The 25,574-nt window shown below is 39.6% G+C and overlaps 1 protein-coding gene across 2 annotated transcripts in view; it reads right to left on the reverse strand.

Moving 5' to 3' along the window:
* The window catches only part of PSTPIP2 (proline-serine-threonine phosphatase interacting protein 2), a 65,673-nt gene that overhangs the window by 31,103 nt on the left and 8,996 nt on the right, over window positions 1-25,574 (reverse strand). For both annotated transcript variants that reach the window (XM_036918693.2, XM_036918691.2), the window contains exon 2: window positions 1,798-1,898. In XM_036918693.2, the coding sequence (XP_036774588.1) occupies window positions 1,798-1,898 (101 nt within the window). The remainder of the gene's footprint in view (window positions 1-1,797; window positions 1,899-25,574) is intronic.

Consider the following 25,574-nt stretch of genomic DNA (forward strand, 5'->3'; position numbering starts at 1 on the left):
TAGGTCATCCAAGATTTACTGGGGACTGCTTAGCTACAGAGCATAGACTGACCTATGGCGCAGGGATCAGCAGTACAGATGCAAGAAAGGCAGAATTCCTGCTGACTCCAGAACAGCAAATGACACTACAAACCCACATCCCAGTGATTGTTCTGTCCATCCCCAGCTAAGCCTAGATGGATTTACCACAATCCATCTGGGTATAATCAAGGAAAAGGATACTCCTAATTTCCATAATGGAGGTAAAATATGGCATGGATTCCATCTAGGGGAAAGTGCGGTGGGTGAGAGGAGCTCACCCTGGAGGTGCAGCCATCTCCCCCTTCCCCTTGCTGCCCCCTGGGGCCTTGAGCTGCCAGAAATTCCAGAGATTCATGGTTGGACTTTGACACTTTGGGTGGCAAGGGGTGGTCCTAAAACTACCACATGAGATACAGGGCATGTTTAGCCACGTATCATAAAAACTTCTAAATGTGTGTGTACTACACTTGATGAACTCAAAATGACAAGCAACTTATGACAAACTACTGTTAATCTTTGCCCCTCTGTATATGTTTTTCCTCTAGTATATGAACCCCAACGTGCCAGGGTTCCACATGAAATTCACAGTAGCTCAGTAAAATAATGCTCATGTCCCAAGGAGGATGTTTGTGCATCAGACTATGGCAAAGACTCAGCAGGCTAAGTTCCACATCCCACAAGCACCTGCACCTACCAGAGCAAGAGGAGAGGCTGGACCCCTGAATCCTGAAGAGGACTGCATTTCTTTACATGAACTCCCCTAACAGGACACAGTTGGGGGGTGCACCCTCCCTCAGTGACAGCAGCTTCCTTCTGGCAAGCACACCACCAGGTAAGGAAGACCAAATACCAGGCAGACCCTTTGCTCAGGGGCCCCAGGTCCTCATACCCAGGGCATACAAATCTGACACTGTGGCCTGATGCCAGCAGATTCAAAATCTCCCCCAGTATCAGAGAACATTGTGTCTGGTTTCTTTTGCTTTGAAAATCCTAGAGAAAAATGACCATATACTAGAAATACAGTATAAATATTTAATAATTTTTAATGTGCATAGGTTTCCTCCTCTTTCCCATATATTTCTGTGAAACATTTGAAAAGACCTTAGCTTTTGGGTTCTACTTGGACTTGTATTTTTCAAACTGTGGTACATGACCCATTTGCAAACCATAAATCAAGTCAATGGGTTATGACCAGCAATGTTTAATTCAATAGAATTGAATAAATAACAGGGTAATAATGTTTTATTAAACTTGTTTTATGCATGTGTGTACTGGGTGGCAGCATAAAATGTATTTATTACTAAGGGTTACATTCCAAAATATATGGACACCACTGATTTACACCACCATCCCCATTGCATCAGGGGACCCTTGGACAGTCATGCCTGGGCAGCAAAAGCTTTGCTGATTAGCCGATACCTTCTCTATGGCTGTATGGAAAAGCTATTTTATTCCCAGGAGAAATCTATAAATTGCCAGTCCTCCATAGTCTCCCTCTCCAGTGAGGTGTTTCAGGGCTGCACATACCACATTACTTAGTATTTTAGTATATTTTGTTTGTGGTTTCATTCATAAATCTTATCTTATAAACTAGTTTCTAAGAACTTTAGGACATAGATATCATTTACTTCTTGGGTATCACTCATAGCCTATAGCAAAGGGTCTTGTGAATGCTTAAAAAGAGACAGAAACCAGTAAACTGTTCCTTGTTTGTGTGGGAGCATCTTACACACCCCCTCTACACCCCCTCTGTCTTCAGGAAAGAATAGCATATACCTTTCTTTCAGAAAGTCTTCAAACTCTTTGCAGTTCTTGCGGCCATTGTTCAGATGCTGGATAACGCTGTCGTAGCCAACGGTGCTGAGGATGTCTGAACTCTGGTGGGGAAAAAGCATCATGTCAGACCAAGAACGGTGATGACAGCTTCCCCAGGTCTGAAGGGAGGACAGAGAGGGACAGAGCAGAACGTGGGGGAGCCTGGCAATAGACGTTTCTGAAACACTTAACCTCTAAGACTTCTGTGACCAACAAAAAGTAAGTTTTCAGAAGAACAGAAGAAGTTAAGAGTGCATGTAGCTGTGGAAGAATTTCAAAAAGTATGAAATTGAAGGGCCACAAAACAGGAAGGAAGTGACAGAGGACTAAGAGGCACATGGATGAGGGAGCTGGTGAGGCTCAGGTCCCTGATGGTCCCCACCCAGTGGGCACCCACTCCAGCCTTCTGCAGAGGTCACCTTTATCCTGCTGAGAGGCAGTTCACTCACACCACGGTTCATTTTAACCAGTGGTTGTAACCTTATATGTCCTCAAACTTGTCTTAGAGCTTGACCCTGACATCTCTTCCCACAGCCAATAAGCCCACTGGAGGGAGCAAAGGGCAAGCAGCTCTGAGCCAGGAGTCAGGCCCAGGAGTAGGAGAGGGGCTGGCTTCCCCCTGGGAAGCATGAAAGGAAGCCCAGCAGCCAGCATGTCCCGCGTGGTCACTGGCCCCAACTTGGGAGAAAGGAATTTTTAGAAAATCTTAAATTATTAGTTTGTTCCTATTTTATTTTACTATGTGCACTGAGGTTGGAGGAAGCTACCCAAACCTCCCAAAAGAAGTAGCCCCAGATGCAGTATATTTTAAAGTCTAAGTCCCCTCAGCTCACCAAACCAACAAATCACTGGCTCTTGAGAATAACCCTAAAGTGCCCCCTGCTGAGGCTGGTTCTCTGGTTTCTATCCTCAAAGTGTACAATTGGTCACCTGATTCAGATTCCAGTCCCCTAGGAAGGCTGGTTAGGCTGCCTCTGGGTGCACCCCAGAGAGCTTTGAACTCACCTACCCCCAGCCCAGCCAAGGCAGATCATCCCTTCCCAGCCCCAAGTCTGCTGAAGGAGGTGTCACTCTGCCATTGGGTGGGAATGGGGGGTTCCTGAAGATACTTCTCTACCCAGAGGAGGGGCACTGGAGAAACACTCTTCCAGGTGCTACCACTCATCATGGCATGGCTGAGCAGACAGCGGTCCCAGACTGCAGGACCAAGGCCTGAGGCTGATTTCAAACACAGCCTTCGGAAACTTAACTGGCCATAACTCACAAGGCATTTTAAAGAATGGATTATTGTAAGTATAATAAATTTTACACATGGGCATATAAATAAATCTAAGTTAGAAATATACCTTATCCTATGGGTTCTGGCTATTATTTAAGCATAGATTTAGGCCTTGAGAACTCTAAAACACCAGCCTCCAATAGAGCTTCATTTCCCCACCTAACCCCTCATGCACACTTTTCTGTTTCAGCCAGGTAGGCTTCTTACTATCCCCTGAAATGTAGTGCTCAGTAGCAAGTCTAAGATGATGCTTACATTATCCCCTCCTGGATCCAAATCCAGCCCTTGAGTGGCACCCCCACCCCACCATGTGACAGCCTTGCTGTCCCAACTCTTGGGCAAGTGTCTGCAGTCTCTTCCAAGTCTTGGACCACTCCTGCACACACATCCCCGAATACAGCTTAATGTTATGCACACCAAAGTAAAACTCTGTAGAGTGAAAATGCCTATTGTGCTCCCCACCAGACACATCTGAAAAGAACAATGAAACACAGAATCTCCTGAGTGGATGAATGGGTACAAAGAGTCAATGCCAATGCTGTTCTGTGGACAGAAGTGCTTTGCTTTTCCCAGAGAAAGACACTTAGGTTCTCTGTCTTAAGATATTCATTTGAAAAGGTGGTTCCCTTTTTCTTAATTAAGGGTACAGACACTCTTTGATCTGGACAGGGAGGATAGAGCTAGACCAGGTTTTCCTGGAAACAAACCAAATCACCAGGTCTCCTGGCTACTAGCCTTACAAAACCAGAATTGCTGCTTCAGAGTCATCACTTCAGAGGAGCTACAGAGGCAACCAAAAAAGGAAATCCCCAAGAGAACACAAAGAGTGCCCAAGGCCACATTCACAGTGGGGGAGGGTTTGGCCAGGAAACACCTTCCTGTGCTACCCAGAGAGCTAGGACTGGCAGGCGTCAGAATAGGGGAACCAAGCAGGAAAGAACACTGTGTGAGCACCAAGATGGCGTCACAGATCTGCCATCAGATGTGAATGTGCCCAACCCACAGCCCCAATATTCTCAGCTTGGTAATCAGAGTCCTCTACACAGTATCTGTGACTTCTCTCCTCCAGCTTTTCCTACATGGGTCTTTTTCCTGTCCTCCAAGTGGTCAATGTACATTTCTACCCCTGGACCTTTGCACATGGCATTGCCTCCTCTTTGTTTAAGTCTCATTTGCTAAAATCCACCTCTGCTTCAGGGCTAGTTCAAATCCCATTTCCTCTTTGAAGTCTTACTCAAATAATTCACTGTATAGTCTCCTCTCCATCTTCTGAATGTCTGGAGTATTTAATGCCTATTCCTTATTTGGCTTTTATTATATATTATTTTGCATCATTAGTTAACATCTTTTTAAAAAATCAGTTAACTTCTTATAGAGTATGGAATTAAAGAAAAGCTGACCTCAAATACTAGGGGCCAAAAAGATTTCTAGAAGTAGGCCTAAGTACTGAAAATGTCATTAACTCTGGGAGTCTCAAATGGCCACCCTTGAAAACTTAAACTTTCTAACTCTATAATGCCATCTTTTAATCAGAACCAAGTTGAAAGCTGAACAAAGTGTGTATCACCACATCTGTTTTCCTTTGTCCTCCAGATTCCTGCTCAAGGACATAAGATAAGATAAGCAAGAATGTTTCCCTTCACCTTAATGCCCTTTTATGCCAAGATGGTATATCAACTCCAACCCTTTTTTTTAGCATCACATATTTTATGTAAGTGGAATGTGCTCCTTTGAAATTCTGTCATTTTTCCCTGTCTCCCCAAGGATATAAAAACCTTTGTATGACTTGGGCTCCTGGAAATATTTCTCCTACCCATGGGAGTTAATATTTCTTGGCTTAAGTCCTTAGTTGGGCTCAAATAAAATTGTCTTTATTTCAAGGCGATTTTGATGAATTTTTCACCAACAAGAATATCTGGATTATACCCAAACTTTATCACTCACAGTAGCTTCCACATTAGTGGTGCTTGAGAAATGTCTGTTAATTCTATATCAACTACAGACAAGGTATTAAAAAGGTCACAAAGCCAGCATAAGATAGAGTTCTTGCAATCAGGGAACCTATCATTCATTTAGGGAGTCAGTAAAAGACATTTACATAAAACAAACGTGTAACACAAGGAAAATTAGAGGCCAACACATTTGCAAGACTATATAGTGAAAATATCTAAGGAATGAAGGAGGAAAGAGGAATAAGCTAGGGTCATCAGTAAAGAGAATAAACAAGATTTACAGAGTCTTTTTAAATGACTGGCTTTTCACACAAGAAACTGGAAAATATTCCAAACTAATTAAAGGAAACAACATAGCAGAATTTGACATACAGCAAAACAGTGCTTAGAGGGAAACTTATAGCTCTAAATGCTTGTATTAGGAATGAAAGAAGATCTTAAAGTTAATGATCTAAACTTTCACTTTATGGAGCCAGGAAAAGAACAATTAAATCTACAGTAAGGAGAAGGAAATAAAAATACTGGGATGCAATGAAATAAAAATGGACAAACAACAGAGAAAATGAAACTAAAAATCACTTGAGGGTGGGCTGGAAGGGCCATGAGGGACTTCCTGGAATGATAGAAATGCTTATGTCCACATGACCCACATTCTTATTAAGATCTTTCTATAGAGGTGTGGGATGTATCGGTGTATGCAGTTTTCAAAACTCATTGATCTGTGCATTTCATCTTACGTAGATTGCACTCAAAAAACTTTTTAAAAGGCAAAGGAAATGATTAAGATTCAAAAGAATAATGGGAGGGGGGCAGTCACCGAGAGGAAGTGAGGAAACCAAGCCTGGGAAAGGGATCTGGTCTTGGCATCTTGGGTGAGGCTGCAGATGAAAATGAAGGGAAAGCAGATCTAAGAACCCAGCAAACTTCCCAAAGACACAGAAAGTAAGGGTTAAGAATGCTCAAATTATATATAAAGAACTCATATGCCTCAACACCCAAAAAACCAATAACCCAATAAAAAAATGGACAGAAGACCTGAACAGACACTTCTCCAAAGAAGAAATTCATTAACAAATGGGCAGAGGATATGAAGAGACAGTTCTCCAAAGAAGAAATTCAGATAGCCAACAGATACATGAAAAGATGCTCCTCATCACTAATCATCAGGGAAATGCAAATTAAAACCACAATGAGATATCACCTCACACCAATAAGGATGGCCAGCATCGAAAAGACTAAGAACAACAAATGCTGGTGAGGATGCAGAGAAAGGGGAACCCTCCTATACTGCTGGTGGGAATGTAAGCTAGTTCAACCATTGTGCAAAGCAATATGGAGGTTCCTAAATAAACTGAAAATAGAAATGCCATTTGACCCTGGAATCCCACTCCTTGGAATAAACCTAAAGAATTCAACTTCTCAGATTCAAAAAGACATATGCAGCCCTATGTTTATCGCAGCACTTTTTACAAGAGCCAAGATATGGAAGCAACCTAAGTGTCCATCTGTAGCTGAATGGATAAAGAAGATGTTGTACATATATACAATGGAATGCTATTTAGCCATAAGAAAGAAACAAATCCTACCATTTGCAACAACATGGATGGAGTTGGAGGACATTACGTTCAGTGAAATAAGCCAGGCAGTGAAAGACAAATGCCAAACGATTTCTCTCATTTGTGGAGCATAACAACAAAGCAAAACTGAAGGAACAAAATGGCAGCAGACTAAGAGACTCCAAGAATGAACTAGTGGTTACCAAAGGGGAGGGGTGTGGGAGGGAGGGAGAAGGGGACTGAGGGGTATTATGTTTAGTACATATGGTGTGGGGGATCACGGGGAGAACAGTGTAGCGCAGAGAAGGCACATAGTGAATCTGTGGCATCTTACTACACTGATGGACAGTGACTGCATTGGGGTATGGGTGGGGACTTGATAATATGGGTAAATGTAGTAACCACATTATTTTTTCATGTGAAACCTTCATAAGAGTGTATATCAATCATACTTTAATAAAAAATAAAAAAAAGAAGAAATTCAGATGGTCAACAGGGACATGAAAAGATGCTCCATATCACTAATCACCAGGAAAATGCAAATTAAATATCACAATGAATTATCAAATTATAAATACCACAATGAAATATCATCTCAGGCCAGTTACAATGGCTACTATCCAAAAGACAAGAAATAACAAATGCTGGCAAGGGTGCAGAGTAATAGGAACCCTCCTACACTGTTGGTGGGACTGCAAATTGGTGCAATCTCTGTGGAAAGCAGTATGGAGGTTCCTCAAAAAACTAAAAATAGAAATACCATTTGACCCAATCAGTCCACTCCTAGGAATTTACCCAAAGAAAACAAAATCCCTGATTCAAAAAGATATGTGCGCCCCTATGTTTATCGTCACGCTGTTTGCAATAGCCAAGATATGGAAGCAACCTAAATGTCCATCAGTAAATGAATGGATAAAGAAGATGTGGTACATATACACAATGGAATATTATTCATCCATGAAAAGGAAAGAAATTCTGCCATTTGCAACAACATGGGTGGAGCTAGGGGTATTATGCTCAGTGAAATAAGCCAAGTGGGGAAAGACAAGTACCAAATGATTTCAGTTATTTGTGGAGTATAAAAACAAAGCAAAACAGAAGGAACAGCATTAGACTCAGACACTGAGAGTGACCAGTGGTTACCAAGGGGACAGGATGTAGGTGGGGGAATGTTGAACCACTGTAACATATGTTTGATAAAATTAAATTAAATAAATAATGCTCAAATTATAAAGATGTAAACAGCATTCAAGTTATAATCAGTGGATTAGTACTTGAACTATAAAGCAACTTAAATTTTTTTAAGACAAAAATTTGCTAGATCCAGCAATGAGCATGTGTGTGCCACATCCAGATGTGTAAGCCAAAGAATTAATAAAAGCAGTCTCATCACAGGCATGCCAGCAGGCATTCCAGACCAAAGGTGGGTACGGGTTCAGAGAAGGAAGAAGTCTTCATGGGCTGCCTGGTGGAGGGAGCCCACTGTCCTGTTTTCCACCCCTGCTCTAATACTCAGGTATGGTTTCCCTCACTCAATCCAGGCACATGTGTCCCTCCTTCCTTCCCAGCTCGGAGCCCTGCGCAGCAGGGGGATCTGACAAGTTGTTTCTAGGCTCCATTTCCACCATGTGGCCTCTGGGCTTAAAGGCAGATGGAAAGTGAGGAGAACCTGCAGCCCCCAAAGATGCCAGAGAATTACAGGTGCTGCCACCAGAGAACACCTGTGATACAGTTCTGGGCCCATGCCTGGTTTTGTGCTGCATCTCATGCCCATCCTACCATGATGTCTGCTACCCAAAGTTTCTCTAGATGTGGGCTCCAAGGACTACCTGTGCCAGATCACCTAGGCAGTTTGGAAAACAGGCAGACCCCTAAGTCCCACCCAAGACCTGCTGGTTCTGAACCTGGGGTGGGGGAATCTCCACTTTTGATGCTCCTTCCAAGTGACTGTATTGCCATTTGAGAACTGCTGCCATAGAAATTATAAAAGACAGAAAAACAATTACGGTTCCTGCCTAGAGGAGCTGACTATGAGAAGAAAGCAGGCTACATGTACATGAAACCAGAGAACATTGCAGAATGGGATAGTGAGAGATCGAAGGCTAGGAAAGGGCAATGGAGAAGAGTGCAGAGAAGACTCTCCATTGTTTGCACTTCCATTATAACACCTCTGAGTGTGAGTAAAAAATGCAAAGTGGCACTGACGCCTTTTGGAAGCCTTTTGGGTAAATGTAGTAACCACATTGTTTTTTCATGCGAAACCTTCATAAGAGTGTATATCAATCATACCTTAATAAAAAATAAAAAATAAAAAAAGAAGAAATTCAGATGGTCAACAGGGACATGAAAAGATGCTCCATATCACTAATCACCAGGAAAATGCAAATTCTAGTCCACTAGAATGGGAAGGAAGCCACTGACTTTGCATTACATACAAAGGCTGCATTTGTTTGCCACTTGGGTGTGTGAGGCATAAGCATGTTGCACTTTACATGAAAAGACCACAACATATTGCATAAACACAGTGAGCAAGGAGCTCCTTCCATAGTTTGCAGCTGGAGAAAATAAGACATTAGAAAGAGGGGTTGTTATCACTTCCTCCAACCATGGTGAAAGATTTTAACTCTCATCCAACAAGATTATCCAAATCTGTTATTTATTAAGAGCTATATGACAATAGTACACTTTGGATAAAGACTGGGAAGTTCATTCTACCTCCCTATGCTCTCAACCTTGATCTTTCTTTCCTACTTAATTTCCTATCTCTTTTACCTGGAAAGGTAAAACCAAATGGACCAAATTCACCATATCTGCAAATATGGATTAATTATCATTAATTAATTTTAATAATTAGGTCTAAAATACATTGAATACTTGCTGTATTCCAAACAGTATATCAAGTATTTTGGACAGAATATCTTGTTGAATTCTCTAATATTCCTGTGACATAGGTGTCTTTATTTAATCTTCATTTTACAGGACAGGAAATGGAGTCTTATTTTGTAAATCAAGTCTGTGTTCTTAAACCACTCAACTGCCCAGCTTCTGTAATTGGAGGATAAGGATCATATCTAAATTTTTGTCAGTGAGTCCATCTCCCTGAACTGCTAAATGGGACACACACAGGCTTTAACACCAAACTTGGTTTGAGCCCCAATTCTACCATGAACAAGCTGTGTGACTTTGAGCTAATCACTCAAGCTCTCTTAGTGTTAATTCACTAAATTGTAAAAAGGGGACTATTGAAAGGATCAAATGAGATAATGTGCTTTGAGTTTGTTACATGCTTCACAAACTACAGGAATGAAGGAAGACACAATCAAATTTTTCAAGACCAGGCTACATAAGCAAAAAAGCATATGTGTTAGGACCAGGTGAATTCATTTACTGAAAGCAGTAAAATAAACAGAGCCTGTTAGCTATTCAAAAGTAGCTTTGTCATCATCTGAGGAAGCAGCTGATGTCAGAAAGAACCTCAGCAAGGGCTACACATTTCCAGCCATGTTTTCCTAAGCCTGAAAGACAAAATCACTCTAGTGTTACCTGGTGTGTTGTTCAGCCTTCTCGTCAGCTATAACAGTGGATTGTGAAGGTAAGGGTGAAGCCCCACCCCTGTGCCCACTCCAACCTTGTCCTACAAGCCCACAGCGTGCCTCCCTCACCTCCTAGAACCCTCAGTCAGACATCCCAGCTCTCCAGCCTAGATCCACACTTGACATTTGCACATTCTAAATGTCAAGTCACCAGATCAACTAAAAAAACAACTCCACTCAATTGAAAATACCTTAAGTGAAAGGAAATCCTGAGAAAGTAACTGGGAAATGTAGTCTCCTCATCAGAAGAAAAAAAAAAGTGACTTAGAAGGATGTGTACCAAAATGTTGAAAGCTCTCTTCTTAGCATGTTTCTGTATTTTCTAAATTTTCTATAACATAGTTGTATGACTTTTATCATCTGAAGTCTTTCTTCTCCCTACCTCCATCCCTTAGAGATGCAAATTGAAGTCATTCTCTCTCATCTGTTTGCTGCCCCACTAAATTAACAAATGATCCACAGACACAATAGAAAATAAGGAAGGGCCCCATGAGGAAGCTGGAAATTTGTAGGAATTTATGTAATATAAAAAGCAGATGGAGCTAGATAAACAGAGGTTGGGAGCCAGTATTCCAACCCACACAAAACAAGATTTTTTTCCACAAACTTTCCCAGCAAAGCCCTAGAGTTCAAATCAACAGGGCTAAACCTGGTGCAGCCACGGAGAAATCAGCAGGGTGTTTGTAAGAAGGACACTGGGAATCCAGCCAGTGCCCTGCCCCACTCCGGGTGGAAAAAGAACAGATGATTCTGACTTTTGTGCCAAGGACACAGCTGGTGAGGACTCCACCCTGCAGCAGCAGGCTCCTAGCAAGGACATGAAGACCGGAACAGCAATGGGGCACTATCCCTAGGTACCATCAAAGCTTCCACAGTACAAATTGAAGGAAACAAAAGTTCTGCACAGTCCTAAACTTCTGTAAATGCCCTTCACTTCCAAGCTAAAACTCCTTCCATTTTCTCACTCCAGAGACAAAAATATCAGAAATTATCATTATTTGTAGGAGATACAAATATCTACTTAGAAACAAGAGTATCAAGTGAAAAGTTAGCTGAATTAACTATTTTTTTAAAAAATAGCTTTCTTTGAAAACTACAGGACACTCATGAGAAAACTTAAAGAAGACACCAATAAATGGAAGCCTATCCTATGCTCATGGATAGGAAGAATTAATATTGTCATAAAGGCCATCCTCCCTAAAGCAAACAATGATTCAGCACAATCCCCATTAAAATACCAACAGCATTCTTCAACAATCTAGAACAAATAGTTCTAAAATTCATATGGAACCACAAAAGACCCCAAATAGCCAAAGCAATCCTGAGAAAGAACAACAAAGCTGGGGAGATTACATTCCCTAACTTCAAGCTCTATTACAAAGCTACAGTAATCAAAACAATTTGGTACTGGCACAAGAACAGACCCATAGACCAATGGAACAGACTAGAGAGCCCTGATATAAACCCACACATATATGGTCAATTAATATATGATAAAGGAGCCATGAATATACAATGTAGAAGATAGCCTCTTCAACAACTGATATTGGGAAAACTGGACAGCTACATGTGGGAGAATAAAACTGGACTATTGTCAAACTCCATACACAAAAGTAAATTTGAAATGGATCAAAGACTGGAATGTAAGTCATGAAACCATAAAACTCTTAGAAGAAAACACAGGCAAAAATCTCTTCAATATAAACATGAGCAACTTCTTCCTGAACACGTATCATTTGGCAAGGGAAACAAAAGCAAAAATGAACAAATGGGACTGCATCAAACTAAAAAGCTTCTGTACAGCAATGGACACCATTAGCAGAACGAAAAGGCATCCTACAGTATGAGACAATATATTCATCAATGATTTAACCTATTAAGGGATTAACATCCAAGATACATAAAGAACTCATATGCCTCAACACCCAAAAAACAAATAACCCAATTAAAAATGGGCAGAGGATCTGAACAGACACTTCTCCAACAGGCACACAAAAACATGCTCCATATCACTAATCATCAGGGAAATGCAAATAAAACCTCAATGAAGTATCACCTCACAGCAGTTAGGATGGCCAACATCCAAGACAAGAAACAACAAATGCTGGCAAGGATGCAGAGAAAAGGGACCTCTCTTACCCTGTTGGTGGAAATGTAAATTGGTTCAGCCCCTGTGGAAAGCAATATGGAGGTTCCTCAAAAAACTAAAAAGAGAAATACCATTTGACCCAGTCATTCCACTCCTAGCAATTTACCCAAAGAAAATAAAATCCCTGATTTGAAATGATATATGCACCCCTATGTTTACTGATGCACTATTTACAATAGCCAAGACAATGGAAGCAACCTAAGTGTCCATCAGTAGATGAATGGATAAAGAAAATGTGGTACATATACACAATGGAATATTATTCAGCTATAAAAATTAAAGAAATCCTACTATTTGCAACAACATGGATGGATCTAGAGGGTATTATGTTCACTGAAATAAGCCAGGTGGAGAAAGACAAATACCAAATGCTTTCACTCATTTGTGGAGTATAAAAACAAAGTGAAACTGAAGGAACAAAATAGCAGCAGATTCACAGACTCTGAGAAGGGACTAGTGGTTACCCAGAGTGAAGGGGTTGGGGAGAGTGGGTGAGGAGGGAGAGGGGATTAAGGGGCCCTATAATTCACCATCACAATATAGGCAGGTCACTGGGATGGTAGTACAGCACAGAGAATACAATTAATGACTCTATAACATCTTACTATGTTGATGGACAGTAACTGCAATGGAGGGAGTGAGGACTTGACAATATGGGTGAATGTTGAACCACTGTGTTGTGTATGTGAAACCATCATAAGATTGTATATCAATGATACTTTAATATAAAAAAAGCAATAGCTTTCTTATATGTCAACAAAATGCAATTTAAACTTCAAAATCTTATTCACAGTGCTGACAAAACCTGTAAAATACCTAGGAATAAGCCTTCCTGAAGAGAAACTACAAAACATTACCAAAAAGTATAGACAAAGGTCTCAATACATCCAGAAATATATCCTAGTCCAAGATGAGAAAACCTAATATTGGAAAGATTCAGTTCTCCCCAAGTAAATCTATGAAGTTAATTTCAATCAAAACCAAAATCTTAATGGGGGTTCATTTTAAATTTAAGTTTATTCTAAAGCCCATCTAAAAAGAATAAAAAATAGCCCATAAAATGTTGAAACAATAAATAATGAGTGAGGATTTACCCTACCATGTTAAAAACAGTAAAGTCACCAAAAAATTTTCAAGTATGCTATTGGCATTGAGACTTGGTGATCAAGTAACTAAAATACAAACAACAGTCCGAAAATGGCCTTATATAAGGAGATTTAATACGATAAAGGAAGCATCTGAAACCAGATAGCAAAGGATGGATGGCTTATTCAATAAATGTTATTGTGACAACAACTATCCATTTTGCCAAAAACTAAATATAGAGCCTATCATGCTCTAAAATAAATATCTGATTAATTAAAGGTCTAAATATGGAACTTACAAAAATGTAAGAAGAAAATATAGACTGTATAAGTTTTTTTTTAAATATTGAGGCAACAGATTTTTCTAAATATGATTCCAAAGTTAGAAGATATAAAAAACTAACATATTGGCCTATTCTGAAGATATAACTTATCAAAACTGATCCCATTTGAGATACAACTTACCAAAATTGACCCCACTGACCACAGGCCAATTTCCATAGAAGAAAACAGAGGAGCAGAAAAATCAAGGAGCAGAAAAAAGCAACAGAACTGGATGTTTTTGTAGGACAATGGAATTCTACCAAACCTTCAGAGGAAAAAAAGGTATTTCTAAGGTCTATAACTGATTGGAAATGAAAGAAAATTTCCTAATTCACTTTGTAAAGCAGAATAATGCGTAAAACTCAACAGAATACAAAAGATATAGGCCAATATCAATCGTGAATATTATTTTTAAAGTATTAAATAAAATATTAGCAAAATAATCCAATACCACATCACAAAGAGCATACATATATCATGAGTTGGTGGGATTTAATCCAGGAATGTGAAACTGGTTGAATACTAGGAAATTTATTAACTTGATAAACCATTTTTACAAGTCAAAGAAAAAAATTCAGGATTGTCTCTTTAGATGCCTGTGGTAGGCTGAATAACGGACCCCAAAGATATCCAAGTCTTAATCTCTGGTCTCCATGAACTTCATCTTATATGAAAAAAATCTTTGCAGATACGGTTAAATTAAGGTTATTGAAATGGGAGATTATCCTGGATTATCTGGGTGGGCCCTCAGTGCAATCATAAATGTTCTTCTTATAAAAGGGAGATTTGATGCAGAAGAGGAAAAATCATGTGACCATGCAGGGCAAGACTATAGTGATGTGACCATAAGCCAAGAAATGGCAGCAGCCACCAGAAGCTGGAAAAGACAAGGAATAGATTCTCCCCCAGAGCCTCCACAGGGACCGCAGCCCTGCTAACACCTTGATTTTGTCTCAATGATACTGACTTCGTACTTCTGGCCTTCAGAGCAGTGAGAGATTATATTTCTGTTGTTTTAAGCCACCGAGTTTGTGGTAATTTGTTACAACAGCCACAGGAAAGTGGGCCCTCAATGCAATCATAAATGTTCTTCTTATAAAAGGGCAAAGCCAAAAACCCTTTATATTTGATACCCATCTGATTTTAAAAGAAACTCAAGAAAATAGGAATTGATGATACTTTCTTCAGATGATTATATATACCTTATGCCTAAAGCCCACATCTTACTTAAAGCAAAAACACTAGAGGTATTTACACTGAGGCAAACATGGCAAGAATGTCCCTACCTCCACTACTTTATCCTGGAGGTATTAACCAATGCAATTTGAGAAGATAAATCAATTAGACACATGAGAGTTGGAAAAGAAATAAAACCAGCTCTATTTGCAGATGATATAATACAAATGGGAAGATATTCTTTGTTCATGGACAGGAAGATTCAAGTCATCAGAATGTCAGTTCTTAGTTAATATACAAATATAATGCTATCCCAATAAAAATACCAACAATTTTTTTAAGTGGCTAAACAAAGTTTATATGAAAAACATAAAAATGCAAAAGAGCTGGAAAATACTGAGAAAGTAAAGGTATGACGGGAAGCCAACCCTACCAGACATTTAAACATATTATGAGGCCTCCATAATTAAACAGCATGCTGCTGTGTAGTGCTGGCACATAAATAGTCAGACCAGTGGAATAGAATATAAAGTCCAGAAATAGACCCAACTATACATGGAAATTTAATATATGCTAAAGGTAGCATCTCTCATCACAGGGGCAAAAATGGACTTTTTCATAAATGGTACTGGGACAACTGTTGGTCATTTAGAAAATGATAAAAACAGATCTAAACCCCACACTGTACACAAGAAAAATATACAAAATGGATCAGACATCTAAATGTAAGAATGTGAAACCATGCAAGGACTAGAAGTAAGTAATCCAAAGGTTTTCCAACTATGACTTATAAGCAAAGTAAAAGAAAAGATTCATATATTTGACCACCTAACAATACAAACATTTTCACAGCAAAAAATAATAAACATAAGAAGACAATTGACAAAGGGATGATACTTGCAACAAAATAACAGCTAAAGGGCTAATATCCCTAATATATAAATAATTCCTTAAAACTGATGGAAAAGGACCAAAAAAATGGACAAGAGATATGAGCAGATGATTTAATCTGTGTGTATGTGTCCCTTAAATATGAGGAAAAATATACAACCGCACCCTTAAAAAAGAGAAATGCAAATGGAAACTTAACTGAGAAGCCGTTTCTCACCCATCACCCTAATTTTAGCCAAGTGAAACCCATTTCGGGCTTCTGACCTGCAGAACTGTAAGATAAAAAAATTTGTGTTGTTGTAAGACACTTAGTTTATGGTAATTTGTTACAGAGCAACAGGAAATGAACACAACCCCCTTAGCCAAAGGATCAAAGTCAACACCACCATTAACAGGATAGACAAACATCATGTTGCCCCTGATATTGTGAATAACATAGCATCACCTCTGTGAAATTCCTGCCAAAATGCAAAACCTAAATCTAATCATAAGGAAACAGGCAAACTTAAATTGAGGGACATTCTGCAAAACAGCTCTCCTGCACTCTTAAAAAAATGTCAAAGTCATAAATGACTAAGAAAGACTGAGGAACTGTCTCAAATTAAAGTGGACTGAACAGACTGATAACTAAATGCAATGCAGAATCCTGGATCAGAGCTGTTTTCCTCTTTTGCTGTACAGACACACTGGGGAAATTTAAGTAGAGTATATTATCTAATAGTTTTGTAGTATGTGATTATTTAAGGGAATATCCTTATATTCAGGAAATACGTATGGTGAGATCATGACCTTGTAAAAGAAGACTATCCCTATAAATTTAACAAAAAAGGCATAAGATTTAGTCAACAAAGTTGACTAATGTTCAATATTACTCATGTAACCTTTAACACAATACAAATCTCTCTCTTTTTTTTTCATACACACACACACACACACACACACCTCAGGGACATGAGAAAATTTATTTATAATTCCACTAGGAGAGAAAACTGAGAATTGAAGGTGGGTGTTTCAGTTCATAAGGAACGTTAGACCACCCCTACGAGCACGGCTGATACTAGTGCTAAGACTTTTCTGGTTGATAAAAACAAGTTGAAAATTTGTAGGTTACCCCTGGGAAATGCATGACTGTACATACCACAGGGTTAAGTCAGTGAGGTGTCAATAACCAGAAATACAGGCCCAAAAGTCTTCCTCATGGTCCATGGCATTCCCTGGAGAATCTCCCAGACATGCCCAAGCACTGTCCAGGCCTGGGGAGGCAAGCAAGTGCCAGGAAGAAGTTGTACCTCAAACTGGAAGTAGGTCCTCAAATATGGGAGCAAGGAAACAACAGAGTGAGACTCCAAACTCTACCAGCCCAGCAAGCCAAGCCCAAGAAGCAAGCCAAATCGAACACTGCAAGTACTGCCACTGCTATCAAAAGCAAATAACGGACGTGGGAGTCAGGAATCCAAAGTAGGGCAACGCCAGAGGCCTGGCCAATGTACTGCACCAGCTGACTTGAATTCCCTCTTATTCCATGTGGGAGGTTTGAGTCCAATCCCTTAAAAAGCCCAACAGCCTGTAGCACCCTCATGTCACACAATTTTAGGGGACTTTCATCTCTATCTACTATCCTTGTGGTGGACCCAGTAGACAAACCAGATAGTCCAAGGAGAATGAATCTTGAAATCTTAAGATTTCTTTTAACTATGAAGACTCTTAACCAGCCACATCCCTGCAGGCTAGTGGCTGGGATGCATTTCACAGCTATCTGGGAAACTGCATATCACTCCTTACCCCATACCATCCTTACCCCCTAATCCAGATAGTCAACTGCCTGGGATTTTTCCAAGACAATTTACCTGAGGTAAAGAAATTTCAAGTTAATAGAAAATATTTAATTGTTAATGAATATAACTTTTTCTCATGTAAAACCTGGCCAACCTGGCTTCAGTGCATTTACTCCTATTCAATTCTTTCCATTTTATCCACCTCCATTTCTGAAACCCCAATGCATAATCAGAAGAATCCTCAAAAAAATTCCCTTGTACTCTCTGAATTTGGATTCTCTAAAGCAAAAGCAGACTTATAATTTCTAGTAAATTTCAAACCTGAAATGAGTCAAGGTTAATCATCAGTTAATCAGAAAATGCAATTAATCAGGATATCCTAAACATTCTAGGTCATCAAAGAACCTATTGACTTTCCTACATGGTCTAGTATATTAGAGAACATCTCAGTGCTCAAACATGTAATTTCCACCATTTTACAAATGAAGAAACTGAGACCTAGACTGCAATTTGACCAGTCATTATATTCTTAACATGAATAGAAAAACACAAAAGCAAGAAGCATTACTCAACTGACAACATTCAAATAAAACGCAGTAATTTCAAAAATTGCACATCAGATTGGTTAGCTTTGATTCTGAGCAATAATACCAAGTAATATATTTTTTTATTCTAGAAATTACTCACCCTGCATGTCTCAGTGATTCAAGCCTTCCTTGATTCCTGAAATATGTGGCTCTTGTTTCTACTTGTTTCTATTCTTTATAAAATTGACAACAACTTGTGTTACACTTGAGGGTTTTTTCAAGGTTTTAATTTAAATCTAATTAAGCTTTAGTTTTACTTTCCCCACAGCCATTTCACTGAGGCCGGCCAAGTTCAGAATATCTGGGGTTTTCTGTACTTCAAGTCCATTTCTTTTGTGAATGAGAATGTTGGGTTTTTTTTCTTATCTTATTAAGGTATCATTGATATACAATTTTATATGAAGGTTTCACATGAGCAACGTTGTGGTTATTACATTCACCCATATTATCAAGTCCCCACTCCCACCCCATTGCAGTCACTGTCCATCAGCACAGCAATATGCTATAGAGTCACTATTTGTCTACTCTGTGCTATATGGCCTTTCCCGTGACCCTCCTACATTGTGTGCTAATCATAATGCCCCTTAATCCCCTTCTCCCTTCTTCCCCACCCCTCTCACCACCCCCTTCCGTTTGATAACTGCTAGTCCCTTCTTGGAGTCTGTGTGTCTGCTGCTGTTTTGTTCCTTCAGTTTTGCTTCATTGTTATACTCCACAAATGAGTGAAATCATTTGGTACTTGTCTTTCAGGAATGAGAATGTTTTATACATTCAAATTTCAGACTTACAAATGCCTTAGATGACAGGATTTTAGAAGCAAACAGGAAGTATTTCTTTCAGTGTATGTTCATCTAAGTCTACTGCCTTTCCCCTTTAACTCATTGATTTCTTACCCAGCTTGATCCAACAAGCATCTTGCATGAATTTTGAACACAATAGATATTCAGGCATCTTAGATGTGAAATACATGTTAAAATGACATTCAACTGAGCTAGACCAATGAATCTGATTGACTGAAACTAAGCTGAGTTGAAGACTTATATCCATACAAACTTACACACGAATGTTCATACCAGCTTTATTCATAATTGCCCCAGATTGGAAGTAACCAACATGTCCTTCAATATATGGGTATACAAACTGTGGTAATCCGTACTATGGAATATTATTCAAGAACAGGAAGGAATGAGGTACCTAGCCATGAAAAGACATCAGAGAATCCTAAATACATATTGTTAAATGAAAGAAGTCGACCTGAAAAGGCTACATACTATATGATTCCAACTAAACGACATTCCAGAGAAAAAGAAATTATGGAGACAGTAAAAAAGTCAGTGGTGGCCCGGGGTTCAGGGGGAGGGAAGGATGAATAAGTGATTTTCAGGTGAGTGAAACTATGCTGTATGACACTGTAATGATGGATACATGACATTATGCATTTGTCAAAACCCAGAGAAAACAAAGAATCAACCTTAATGTAAAGCATGGACTTTGGCTAATCATAATGTATCCATTTTGATGCAACAATTATAACACGTTTCACACTAATGCAAGATATTAATAATGGGGGAATCTGAGGGAGAGATTAATATGATACTCTACTTCCATTTAGTTTTTCTGTAAACCTAAAACTGCTCTAAATAATAAAACCTATTAATTAAAAAAAGTTCTTGAAACTACCCTCAGTAATGCAGCATGCCTTAGCTTTCTAGGTAATTACTAGAAATAGGTTTTCAGTGACTTGATCATTTCATCAAATTGGCTTTTGTCAAACTGATCTCCAGCAATTTGGCTTGCTTGCTGCTGAAACCACACTGATCTTTCTGTTCCTCAAACACACTAGGAACTTTTCAGCCAGGCTGTTTTCTCTCCCCTTCCCCAAGGCTGCAGCCAGCCTGGCTGGACCTTACCATTCACATCTCAGCTCAAATGTGGTCTCCTTAGAGAAGTCCCCAGTGACCACTCTGTCCCCAGAAACACATCAATCACTCCCCACCCCACAAAGATGTCCAAATCATAGTCCCTGGAATTTCTAAACTTGCCACTGCCCTTGGCTGGTGGCCTTAACCCCCCACTTCCTGTTCCCTCCAACAATTCCTGGCTGAATAACTGCAGTAGCTCCGCCTCTCTTGGACCCTTGGTCCTTCCAGCTTTCCCACCAGAACCCCAGCCCCAGGACACATTTCACTGCCCCCCAGAACAGCAGACTTCTAGCTTGCTGAGCCCTTGGGCCATGGAGCCTTTCAGTTTAGTTTCTGCAGGTATGCTGAAGAGCTTAGGGTCTGTGTTTGAGAACAAAGAACATCGCCTCAGAGCAGACTCCAAGATATGGGGCAACCAAACAAAGCCTGAAGCAGTCAAGGGACTGCTTTTCTAGGATTTTCAGGCATTTGGGGCCATTTCTGAACCCGTCACTTCAAACAGCTATTCTTTAAATAGAAAAATGAGTGTTCAAATTAGGAGTAGAGATAGCTGCTATGCAGGGCTAAAGTGGAAAGGAAAAACAGTGGTGACTGTTTCCTCAGCATTTGGGCTTGGGTCCATCACTCAGCAAAAGTAAACCTGAAAAGTAACCAGACTCTGGACCCTCAGAGGACAGCCACACTATCAACTGTTTGCACTTGAGCATGACCTTCCATACAGGGTGGAGTCTTGGGCCTCCCTACTGGAAGCAGCTTATTTAAGAATTCCTTCTGGCCCCATTCCTCACCTTGAGATGCTCTGGAAACACAGATCTCCCCATCTTAGCCCATGCCCAGTGCTATCTTAGCACTTCTTAGATACTGGTACTCCACTGCTGGGCCTGCCCCATATTCTTCCCCTACTAACCCACTCATTGTAGGGTGAGGAGCATAGATGAGGCTGTTACCAAATGTCCTATGTGTGCGTTTGCCCCTTTACAAGAGCAGAGGCCCCCTGAAAGCAGGAGTCAATCCTCTCCTGACCTCTGCAGTCCACACAGATCACTGGCTTCTGCAAATGTCAGAACGCCCATGGGCTTGTACAGAAAAACAAATATTGAGTAAAACTCTTACCACAGAAAAGCTCAAAGGAAAATAATTGAATTTTTACCAACGTTCAAGGTGGAAAGGCATTTTTAAACCTATGACACATCTATGATGTGTCAGAGATGAAATCACAAAGGATTAGATCAACAAATTGTATAAAGTGTTTTAAAAATACATATACATATCTAAGTATAGTTATCATTTTACAGATGAGGATAGTAAACTTAGGAAAGTTGAATATTTTGAGCAAGCGTGCATCCTGCAGCTTGAAGGGGGCAGAGATGGGAATCCAGCCCAGGAACATCCAACACAAAAGCTTGAGTGTGTAAACTACCCTTCCCTACTGCCGGCTGTATTTACTGGATGCTAGACCAGGTGAATTATACACACAATTGTGGTATATATACACACACACATGTGTATGCAATAATACACTCAAATATTTGTAGTAAATGACGAAGAATAACTTTGTCATTTTTACAAAGCTTATGCAAATTTGTAAGGAAAGCCCATGGAAGGAAACAAAACCATCTGTAAAAGAGGAAATACAAAAAAATAAATGTTCACTCTCCGTGGTAAAACATACACTAAAGTTTAACAGGCACCCATAAAAACACAAATTAAAGTTTAATAAGGCACCCATTTTTCGTTATTAAGTGGGCAGGGAAAAACCACACTAGCTATGACTGATGTGGTGAAACTAGTGTCTTCAGATATTACTGGGGACACTGAGAATGTCTGCCATTCAGGAAATCATATATCAAAGGTGTCTAAGTGTCCTACTGTTAATGAATGCTATTTTCAGTTATTCAACAGATATTACTGTAAATCCAATTATGTACTGGGCATTGAACCAAGTACCACTGGAGGAACCAGACAGGAGTGTGGGTCCTGCCACTATGGATGGTCATGCCAGCCCCAGAATGACCAGCTGGAAACCTCATATGTGAGAGAGAAATAAACATTGTTCTTGTCTAGGCCACTGTTGTTCGGGGTTCTTCTGTTACTGGTGGCTGAATCTAATCCTATTTATACAGAAGGTAAGTGAGCTTTCACCAGCTGGTGTCTGGTTTCTTGATGGAGTGGGAGGCAAGGTCATCAAAAAGAAAGAGTACACGGGAAGGAAATGGTCTAAGTAGAGTGGAGAAGATATGAAATTTTCACCATGGAAAGAGAAAATGATCTTATTAGAGAAAAAGTAAAATGTCTGTGACAAGTTCCTTGATGAGTTTCCAGAAATAGATATTGAAAGAATCCAATTTTGAAATACCCTAAATGAAGATGTGCAGCATATTATTTATTACAGAAAACTTCCAAAATTATATAAATGCCAAACAGCAAGAGAATAGTTACATCACTGAGTATTTTTTAAATGATTGTAAGGAAAAGTAGACAGCAATAGATAAAATCAGCTTATGACACTATCATATTTATGTCTTATTTACCATATTGAAACAGTAGAATGCAGAATAGTTCATATACTATGATTACAACTATGCATGTAGGAAAAAATTGGGTTAAATACCAAATTACTAATAGTGTATGTTTAATTTCCTTAATTTTGGTATGCTAAGTGTTATTTGAAAATGCCATGTGAGACTCGCCTTGTAGAATAGATGGATAATAATCTCTAAAGTGAGATGTCACGTGTCTCTCTGTGACCATCACAGAGCTGCTACTCAGGATTTCATAAGTAGCTGTTGAGTTGAGCTGCCTGAGATGGCGTGATGGCCGGGGAAGAACCTTCCTCTCTTTAACCGGTGTTGTGTTTTCTCTCTTGGTCGCAGGGTCTCTAGCCATGTGGTCTGCAAGACACATGTGGGCTGTGCTCTGTATGTGGATGTTGTGGCCCCCATTGGAAATGGGGCTTCTGGTGGAGCCAGACCCCATCCTTGATGATAGTTTCCCAAAAACAAGATGACCAGTGAGTCACAGTGGAACAGGCTCCCTAAAAATGTGGAATGATGCTTCCACTAAAGGGGGTGCAAATTCAGAGCCCTGACTTGGATGAGTGACCTCCATCACTGCCACGTATGTCCCTCATTGTTCCTTTGTTTGTTCTTTCCACTTGAATATTTGCTGAGTGTCAGCTACACGCCAGCCACTGTGCTTGGTGTGGGGGATATAGTGCTGCACAAGTCAGACACACCTCACAGAGCATACTGTCTGATAGGAATCAGACAATAAAGAGGTAATTATAACATTGTGGATTATCTGATGGGTGCAAGATGCCATGGGAACAGTCAGAGAGGGCAAGTGAATAGCCTCGTTGGAAATGAGAATTCATTATTTGGTAACTGACCTGGAAGAGCTTCAGCAGAGTAAGTGAGTGGGAGATGCAAATGGTTAAGTGCAGAGAGGAAGGCTGGGCTGGGGTTGAAGGGTCCTTATAGGCTGGTCAGGCTTTTAGACTCCAGGTGCCATGGAAGGTCACTGGAGGAATTCAAGTAGGGGAATGATATGACCTGATTTACATTTTAAAAGCTCTTTAAGTGACACAGGATCTGGAAAACAGTGGCTCCAACTCAAAAGAGTAGTGAAGGGAAGCCCAGGATGACAGCTGTGTGGCAGGCCTGAAAAATCAGCAGTCCAGATTGGGGGAGGGACAAGGAGCTCCATAAAGAGGGTCTCTAGAGGAAAGCAGGGCTGGGGAGGATTTTTTTAAATATCTGGTATGCTGAAAGACTAAAATAAGTCTCTGATAAAGGTGAATATTTGCAGAAATAGAAAAACCCATTCTAACATTCAAATGGAATCTCAAAGGACCTTGAGTAGCCCAAACAATCTGGAAAAAAAACAAAGCTGAAGACTCACACCTCTAAATTTCAAAATTTACTGTAGTGTTGGCCTGGCAGAAAGACGGATATATAGACCAATGGAACAGAAGAGAAATCCCAGAAATAAGCCCTCACATATACGGTCAAGTGATTTTTGACAAGGATGCTAAGACCATTAAATGGGGAAAGGACAGTCATTTCGACAAATGGTGGAAAACTGGATATCCACATGCAAAAGAATGAAGTTGGATACTTATTAACACCATACACAAAAGTTAAGTCAAGATGGATCAAGGACCTAAATATTATACCTAAAACAAACAAACTGTCAGAAGAAAACATAACAAAGAATTCACAACACGGGATTTGGCAATGATTTATTGCATATGACACCAAAGGCTCAGATAACAAAAGAAAAGAAGACAAATGGACTTCGTGAAAATGTTAAAACTTTTGCACATCAAAAGACACTAACAACATGCAAACTTATCTATATTTATGAAAGTAGGTCAGTGGCTGCCTGGAGATAGGGGAGAGGATGAGGATGGGAGTGTGAGAGGGAAGAAACTTTGCACATGATAATATGCTTAGTATTTTGATTGTAAGGAGGGTTTCAATGTTGTGTATATAATCAGAACTGATATTGTACACAAGAAATATGTATAGTATATTGTATGTCACTCATGCCTCCATAAAATAATTAAAACAAGTGTCTCATCTGAAAAAAAAAAAGATACTAACAACAGAGTAAAAAGGCAACCCATGCAATGGGAGAAAATATTTGCAAATCATGTATCTGATAAGGGATTAATATCCAGAATATATAGATAACTCCTAAAACTCACCCCCCACAAACACACAAAAATACATAAATGGGCAAAAGACCTGTATAGACATTCTCCAAAGAAGATGTATGGATGGGCAATAAGTATGTGAAAAGATGTTTAACATTACTAATCATTAGAGAGATGCAAAGCAAAACTACAATGAGATCCCACCTAACACCCATTAGGATGGTTCCTTACAAAGAGCAGAAAACAGTGTTGGTGAGGATGTGGAGAAACTGCAACTCTTGTGCACTGTTGGTGGGAATGTAAAATGGTACAGCCACCATGGGAAAGATACGGCAATTCCTCAAAAAATTAAAAACAGAATCACCATGTGATCCAGCAATTACAGTTCTGGGTACATACCCAAAAGAATTGAAAGCAGGGTTTTGAAGAAATATTTGTACACCATGTTCACAGCAGCATTACTCATAGCATTCATTATTCATAGCCAAGATATGCAGTCATCAGTGGATGAATGAACAAGCAAAATGTGGTGTATACATACAATGGAATATTGTATTTTCCACTGTATACTCCACTTAATTGTATATTAAGTGTTCATCAGTGGATGAATGAACAAGCAAAATGTGGTATATACATACAATGGAATATTATTCAGCCTTAAAAATTTAGGAAACTGTGACACATATTACAACATGGATGAACCTTGAAGACATTTTACTAAGCGAAATAAGCCAGTCATAAAAAGACAAATGCTGTACGATTCCACTTACATAAGGTATTTAGAGCAGTCAA

The sequence above is a fragment of the Manis pentadactyla genome, chromosome 6, assembly GCF_030020395.1.
Source record: "Manis pentadactyla isolate mManPen7 chromosome 6, mManPen7.hap1, whole genome shotgun sequence".
In the NCBI taxonomy this organism is placed as follows: domain Eukaryota; kingdom Metazoa; phylum Chordata; class Mammalia; order Pholidota; family Manidae; genus Manis; species Manis pentadactyla.